Below are 8,249 nucleotides of genomic sequence, written 5' to 3' on the forward strand. Positions count from 1 at the left end.
ATTCATGGAAGTAATTACATTTATTTACCAGTTGGTGTACAGAAGTTAACAGAGTTCACATTTAACATATTCACTGTAGTCAGAAGCCACTGAAATAACATTAAAATACACTTGGGTGTATAAGACATTTTTTTGAAAAGTTTTATCTGGCAATTGTAAACCCCTAAATTTGTGGAAATGAGGCAGAGGAGACTATGTCTCTGAAAGTAATAGTTAGCCATCTTTATTTGTACTTATTTGCTTTCTGGTTGGAAGCTAGACAAGAATTTAATACCATGTCTGTTGGTTTCGGTGTGATACCAAGTGATACCAGGGCCAGGATCAGGATATCAAAATGGAGATCAGTACCGATCCATACTCTTGTTTAAAGCAGCTAATGTACTAACATGTAAGGCAGAGAATGTGTCATGACCGTGATGCATGATTAACAGGCTACCTCTGAATATATTTCAATTACCACGTTCCCAAGCATGCATGTTGAAACACAGGACAATGTTTAATGTGAATAACAAATATTCAAATTTATGTGAACTCTCTGAGCTTACTGACACTCGCGTTAATATTCGAAAGAAGACTTCGTATCAGTTGTATCGACAGGATCGATCCGCCCACCCGGATCTCATCTAACTGTCTGCCAGAAAGTAAATAATTTACCAATGTCAAACTATTCCTTTAATTTCTCCCCTCAAGGTTTATTGAAATTTACAAGGGCAATGACACAACCTAAAAAAAAAGAAAAAATTACAAAAAGAAAAGAGGTTTCACTTTAGATTTCAGTGTCTTTACATCTGAGACAAAGCTGACAGAAGCCAGCATTTCAGTCTTGAGGACAAATTGGTTACGTAAAGTTGTCCACGCTGATCCAAAGATTTCCAGCTATTTCTTTCATCACTTAACTTTTGCTGTGAATTTTGTCTCCTGTGCCTGTATAGGGAGATTATGAAGTGCTGTTGAATAAACAGTAAGATTTTTCAAAGTTTTTATACATGTGCTCTGGGAAAAGAGGACGTCTGGGGTGGAGATTGGTGAATTTCTCAAGAGCTGAGGAAAGTAAAGGCTCAATAAAAAGTAACAGCGTTGACACTGCTGGGGGGGTGTTAGCCACCCCCTTCTCTTGCCTCTATGCTGATTTACCCCGAAGATCATTTCACAGCGTAAAAACATACAAACAGGTTGGTACTGAGGTTTTGAAACGGGAAACACTTCAACTTTCGGCCTCGGGGTGAATTGTCCCTTTAAAATCAAACTCCTGCAAACCATCTGCAAACAGTGACGTACGGCTTCCTGCCCACACACAATAAATACCTACACTCCAACCATATGTAGACTATTTGAGAATAAAATGTTACTTTTCTTCTTACTCCCCAGTCTCAAAGGTGCAGTTGAGAGCCCGGAGATTAGCCCCCTCGCTGAGTGAGCTCTGCTGAGTTCTGTGTTGGGAGGGGGCACTAGTGTAATCTTCCAGTCCACTTTATTTACAGTGATGTTTGCCAGTTCAGTCTGGCTGAACGATGATTTTGGGGGGGGGTGGAGTCTATCGGAAGAGACGATACATGCGGGGAAGACGTCCGTCCTTGCTGCTCAGGGCGGCCTGGATGTGTTCGTACGAGGGCAGCTCCGTCAGGTCTCCCAGAGCTGCTACTGCGGGCTTACTGCGCAGCATCTTGGTGGTCACTCTTTTAATATCACTGCCTGTCACGTTGCCTGGAAATTATTTGTTGACAAGTCAAAAATAAACAAATAGATAAATAATGAGGCGGGTGAAACGAGACTATTTCTACTTACCAATTCTTAATTTTATGACATTTTAAAGCCACTTTCCCGTGAGTTAGGATGAATCACTGAGAAACACCACTACGTTTTGTGCAGTACTCACTTATTAGCTCGCACAGTTCGTGCGGCAGCTTTCTCTTTCCTGTGGACAGAACCTGGCGACCGACGTCTTCAAAAATAACCGGCCGTGACTCGAGGTTCATCATCAACATGGACTTGAGCTGAGTCTTGGCCCTCTCTAGCTCCATCTGGTTATAGAGGGAAAATTATAAAATGTTTTATGATCATGTAACAATAACTAATATTTTAAAAATCTGTGGCGGAGCTTCCGGGTAGTGATCATTACCTCTCCTGCGTTTCCAGCCATTTGAATGAACTCTCTGGTTATTATTTCCACCATTTCCCGCACCTGGAGATGAATGCACGTAATGGTAAGAAGTCTGCGTGAACATCAACGTGACCACATGAACTGCATTGCTAACCATTCACAGGAAGGAAAAAAAAAAAAAAAAAAACACAGTGACTGAGGCTGCTTATTACAATTAACACCTGTAACAATGAATTTCTGATTTAGCGGGATTTCTGACACGATTAACTCTTCCTCTGTACAGCTGCGACAGGCTAAAACATTTTTTTTGGATGCAAAGGTACATGAAGATTTCCTTCAGGTTTCACCGAGTTAAATTTAATAGTCGTTTCACAGTTATTCCGACCAAAGTACGGAAGTACGATGGAAAACCAGTGGGCCTGGAATTATATATTATCACAGTATCTCACGTTTTGTCTGTACTTGCCGGCAGTACATAACAATAAATTCTAATGATGTAATTAATGAAATGAACGCAGCACAGACCTGGATAAGCAGCATGTAATAGATGCCAGAATAAACCAATGAAAACTGATTTACTCGTTTAAGTTTGCTTAAGTTTTGGCTAAAACCACCACTTGCCCATTTTGAGACAAGGAGCTACTGCAGCTAGCAGTAGTGACAGACTTTTTAATACCCACTAGGACATTTTTTTTTTCCTAAAAAACTAAATTCAATGCTTTTTTAAGACTTTTCAAGACCTGCAGAAACCCTGCTGCTGTTCTGGGCCTGCACCAACCTGTCTGGGGTCTGCACTAGCGTGGATACACAGCAGGCCGCTGTCCTCATAGCTATGATGGTAGGAGGTGGCGTTGTACATCCAGTGATGCCTACAACAGACGAGGAAAACAAACTCAGTGGCGAATAATAAAACCATTTGCCTGGAGCTGCATTAGTGAGGCAGAGGCTGAAACAATGCTGAGCTGAAGCTCGACGCGTTCACCTGTTGAGCACGTTCAGGTACAGGCGGGTGAACATGCCTTTCCCGGGTCCTCCTGCAGAAAAGGAGCCTCCTCCGCCCATCATCATGTTGAGCACTGCGAAGGGGATGAAGTCGTCCTCCTGAAAAGGGACAAGAAACCTTTTTTTTTTTTTTTTTTAATTTGGGTGCTAATTGGCTACTAACAGGTATCACACACCTGATTGCAGCCAGACATTACAAACACCCACCAGGAAGGAGCAGGTCTCCAGGCCGATCATGATGTGGGTGAGCTCCGGGATCGGGGTGGGGCCAAGGCTCACATCTGACATATCCTTCTCCATCTAACAGATTAAAAGAAGATGTTATTACCTTCTAACTAACTACAGCAGTGCTTATATCAGTGTTTCCCCTTTTAACTCTGAAATGTTCTCTTCCCAAAGAACACATTCTGACTTTTTTCCCCCCACATATAACAAAAAAGATGTTTCATCTTTCTAACTGCAGACAAACAATTTGCTGACCTAACAGAGGAAAATATGCGGACATTACTTAAAGCAGCTATAACCGAAATTTTACACTAACAAATATCGAATGAAGATATTAAAACAACAGCGCTTTTGTTGATGAACCTACACAGAATTATCGTCTGAATCTGCAGCTCCCCTCGGCTTTACAGAGCTTTACAGTGAGTTTTAGCTCATTGTTTAGCTGTCCAGACTGCTTTGGTTCAATCTCACTGCTCTCACAGCGCTGTTAAGAGCTGTTCTCAATGAAAACGCTGTAAAAAAAAACCCCCACTGTACTCTACCTGCTCCGCACCAAACAGCAGACAGACAAAGTTAAGAGACCAGCTGGTGAACACGGTGCAGCTTTTAGAAGCTAAAGAGCCAGAGATCTCCCTCAGCAGCTGGTGAAGACCACAGTAGAGGCCAAAACCAGACCTAAAAGAGACTGAATACTGGACTTCCATTTTATCAAGTGGCCAGAGATTGAAAATGCTGATTCTGCTCCATAACTAGTGGATGTGTGAATAAGAAACTTATCAATGCTGTGTTCATAACAGTGGCCAAAAAAATAAATAAATAAATCAGTTATTACAGGTCTAAGTATTTTTTGTGAAACATGATTCCTGGTTCATGGCTAAATGCATTAAAAACACATCTATGGTGGTTCCTCTATCTAAGCGTACCCCATGATTCTGGACCCGAAGAACCGTTTAGGTCCAAATTTGATACAACGATGACTTGTAAACAGTAAAACCAATCCATCACCTTGACAATGCCGCCCGTGTACTGTGCTACAGACATGTCCACGCTGGCCACAGAGCCCGTGCCCCACGCTGGCTTCACGTCCAGCAGGTATTTCCTGGCACATTCAACCAGCTGCTCGTGCTCGATGCCCACTCCAGCCAGCACCATCCGCTCAGGACAGTAGTAGTTCCGCAGGTAGCTGTGAAGCACCCTCTTGTCGATCGTGTCCACATTATCTGCAGGGCAAAAGCGCGGCAGTCCGACCGTGTTGCCTCGATATGCGGCCTGGAAACAAACAATGGAGAGTCACGCAAATGTTGAAGAATTAAAAAGCTACAGTACTTCAGTGAAACAAAGTTTAAAAAATTTTGAGTTTTAGTCCTGTTGTCTTAAACTGTAAGTTAAACTTCAAAAGTCTCCCGATCAGAAACCGTAACGTGACAAAGACTTAGTGGTGGAGAGTCTACAAAATGGCAGAAAGTAGGGAAAAATTTCCTTCACAATTTACAAAACTCCAAAATCCGAACTTGAAATTGTTTAGTGTGAACAAAAGTCCACATCCCAAATGTATTTAAATTAAATTCATAGAAAAGTGAGAAAGGCAGAAAAGTTAATTGTTAATTAATAATAAAAAGAATAATTCATCTATTATTAATTGCTGATTAATTATCAATTAATCCACTGGCCACAGCCAAAAACGTTAACATTATATTACAGTTATGAAATTAGCACCGTTTTTACCCTACAGGTTAAGCTTTAGATAAAACTTGTGGTAAATTCTGACGGGTATTGTCAAAATATTTGACATGTTTGGATTCAACAAATGAATAAAAAAAAAACAACAAACAAACAAAAAATAAGAAAAACTATATAAGTTTCTAGGTGCTAACACACATTGATAAAGGTCATGGATGAATTAGCGTCACTTTGACAGACAGCTAGTGCTGCAGTGTGAATACCAGTGGTGTGTAACTCACAGCGTGGATCATCTCGGTGAGTAAAGGTTCAGGGTCCGGCCTCATGTTTAGGTCTTCTAACTCGAAGCGCACCACCATTTTGGTCATCTCGATCTCTTCGTCTGCATGTAAACATACATATTTCCCTTTACCAGGACACCGTTGGAATACACCCCGCACCGTTCTCGAGGACTGACCTGACATTTCAGGTAAAAATGACTTGACTTACCCAGCAGGCGAGGCTGTAGTACAGCATCGGAGAGAAGACTGACCACTGTGTCCAAGCCCTTCACTTCAGCAGACACTGCATACATGGTGGTATCTCTGCACATTAAAATTGAAAGATACTGTACGTCGCACAAACAGACTGCTGTTTTACTCATAACAGAGGAAAGGACAAGCTTCTATTTAAAGGGTGTGAATGCACAAATGTTAAATTTTACAACACCGGGACAGGCATCGGGCTGAAAGACCTCATACCTTGATGTCTGGCAGTCGCATATCCCTCCGTGTTTTTCCAGCGTTAGCAGGATTTCATCTTTACTCCCGTACTGAGCTGTGGACTTCAAGGGATAAAAACAGTGCGTTGTCAACATCAGTTCACAATGTAAGAATTTTGGATGACCACCTTTTAGGACTTGCTGTTAACATCACTTTTTTTATTTGTGACAAAAAAAAAAACAATACACGGGCGTTGAACTTCCAGCTTTTCTGTTTTGTTTTGCAGCGCTACCAGTGGGCCGAGAGACTTACTGAGAACTTTTACTGCTCAATCCAAACAACCAATAGCAGAGCCAGAAAAACAAATGAACAGAGTGTGAATGAGTGAGCTGACAAAAAACAAGTTAAGTCTCAAAAGCGGAAGTACTTACAGAAAAGGCAAGTTTCTCTAAGAAATGTGCTATTCCACTTGGGTACTTTGCTTCATATCTGGATCCAGAGTTTACTAAAACTAAGAGAGAAAGAAAGAAAGAAAGAAATTAAACATCCACATTTTATCCACTTCAGGCTGATCCTGAACAAAAATGGATACATTTTCCATTTGCATATCACTCCTGCAACTTACTTCCAACCGTGCAGAATTGCCCGAACTTGTTTTGGGAAGCCACTCTGAGGCCATTTTCTAGAGTAGTGATCTTGGTCTCGTATTTTTCCTGACCATCCACAGATGCAAACACTGGCTTGGGGATCCCGGGCAGCGGTGTAGAGAGGGAGATATCTGGGTATCTGCCGCCACTGCTGTACTTTCTGTAAGCTGCGATCCCAAACCTTTGAGAACAACAAGGCAGTGCTTCTTCAACATCCTCTCAGCAACCTTAGGCGGTTGTGGAAAAAGTATAGAGCTACAACAATTAGTTGATTAATCGATCAGTTGACTGACAGAAAAACAATCAGCAGCTCTGTTGATCATCAATTAATAGCTTTGATTCATTCTTTTGAGAAAATATGTCAAAATTCTCTGGTTTCAGCTTGTCAAATGTGAATTTTATCTGGCTTCCGTAGTCTTCTTCGATAGTAAAGTAGAAAAGTGTGTTTGGGTTCCATCTTTCCATCCATTTCTTTTTTGCAGATTGTGTCCTGTTACTAGCTGGACTTTCTTCCTGCACCGATGCCGTCGTTAATCTGTGTACTTGTCTTTACTTATTTGTGTGTATTTGTATATCTACTATTACTGACTGCCGTCTGTAAGCCCGTCGGGGACATTGCAGACTTATTCTACTCTAAGTCAAAGCCATTTAAGCTTCAGTGTACTAGCCACAAGACACAAAATTAGAATAACATTCGACTGCCCTCAAACTTTTATTCCTTGACATTTAAACTTACACAAACATGCATCTAGCTAAAAGAGCTAATTAACAAATGTCTGACAATCCAAGTGAATCACCAGCATTCAAAAATAGAACTTCTTCATCTCTGCAGCCATCCATTTCTGAAAAATACTCCCATCATCTAAGCGATTGGCAATTTTCTACTTTTTCTACTTTATTGACTCATGATGCAAGATTAGCCAAGACTCTTAGCATCGTGCTAACTGAGGGAGCTAATCTCATGTGCTGAGGATGTAGAGGCACGGCAGGGAAGACACTGAATATACTGGAAGGATTGTTTTTCCGCTTTTGAGTCGAGTCTGGCGACAGTTTTAGAGCATTCATTTTGCACATGTTATTACCTCTGAACACGACTCCAGGTCCTACACCTCGACATGTGAGTCGCCATCTTCGATTCTCTGTGACCGGAAATCAACCCGGATGGTGAGGATGAAGGTCTGCTCAAGCACTTCCGGCGCAGACACAAAACAAACAAAGAAATAACAAATAACTGCTTTATTTATTTTTATTATTACATTTCAAGGACACTAAAGAAGTAAGTAGAATGCTGACTTTTATTAGAGGACAGTTTTGGAGACTCGTGGACATTATTAGTTCTGCAACTAACAATTAATTGATTAATCGTCTACAACAACTACAAAAAACTGCAGATTATAATTTCTTTCAGACATACTTGCTTTGTTCAAATTGCCTTTTATTATTCAACTAGCAATCCAAAATTCAAAAATATTCATTTTACATTTTTATTATATTTTTTTTTTCTTGAAAAAAACTTACCTGGTTAAAAAATTGTTAAATTAGAATAAAATAAAATACAATGTGTAAATATTGTTGTTTCAATTTTTTTCATGTATATACATAAATCCGCAACACAAACACATCTGTGTTAGACATAAATACCAAACTTTCAGTGGTGTCAGTTGGCGTTACTATAGCAGATCAAGGCAAAACAAAACAGTGCAATGCAAAACAACCAAATAATAATAATAATAATAATAATAAAATAAAAGATTTATGTTTAAAGGATGATCTGCAAAAGTTAAGTTTGTGGGCATGATGTTGCGTTCTCTGCAGCGAAGCTGTTGAACCTTGCTGAGTTACCTTTTTCCTTTTTGATAGAAAAAGAATCTTTCTTCAGTCTTCCCATTTTGG

At 40.4% G+C, this 8,249-nt stretch overlaps 1 protein-coding gene across 1 annotated transcript; it reads right to left on the reverse strand.

Annotated features, from left to right (window-relative positions):
• Positions 1-667: 667 nt before the first annotated feature.
• Positions 668-7,544, reverse strand: pmpca (peptidase, mitochondrial processing subunit alpha). Its single transcript, XM_040156307.1, has 13 exons — positions 7,439-7,544; positions 6,335-6,537; positions 6,141-6,220; positions 5,749-5,831; positions 5,498-5,592; positions 5,290-5,390; positions 4,334-4,597; positions 3,311-3,403; positions 3,084-3,202; positions 2,880-2,970; positions 2,120-2,182; positions 1,877-2,021; positions 668-1,704 (listed from the first exon to the last, which is right to left on the reverse strand). Exons 1-13 carry the CDS (start codon positions 7,483-7,485, stop codon positions 1,535-1,537), a joined length of 1,554 nt encoding a protein of 517 aa, XP_040012241.1. The 5' UTR covers positions 7,486-7,544; the 3' UTR covers positions 668-1,534.
• Between the last annotated feature and the right edge of the window lie 705 nt (positions 7,545-8,249).

The sequence above is a fragment of the Xiphias gladius genome, chromosome 19 (assembly GCF_016859285.1).
Source record: "Xiphias gladius isolate SHS-SW01 ecotype Sanya breed wild chromosome 19, ASM1685928v1, whole genome shotgun sequence".
NCBI classification, from domain to species: domain Eukaryota; kingdom Metazoa; phylum Chordata; class Actinopteri; order Istiophoriformes; family Xiphiidae; genus Xiphias; species Xiphias gladius.

Bases quoted from the DNA above. Each gene is read 5' to 3' on its own strand.
- pmpca (XM_040156307.1), bottom strand. From the start codon at position 7,485: ATGGCGACTCACATGTCGAGGTGTAGGACCTGGAGTCGTGTTCAGAG. The intron at 6,538-7,438 runs GTAATAACATGT...TTGTTCTCAAAG, and splicing joins ACCTGGAGTCGTGTTCAGAG to GTTTGGGATCGCAGCTTACA. The intron at 2,183-2,879 runs GTTGGTGCAGGC...ATTCATCTCCAG, and splicing joins CTAGTGCAGACCCCAGACAG to GTGCGGGAAATGGTGGAAAT.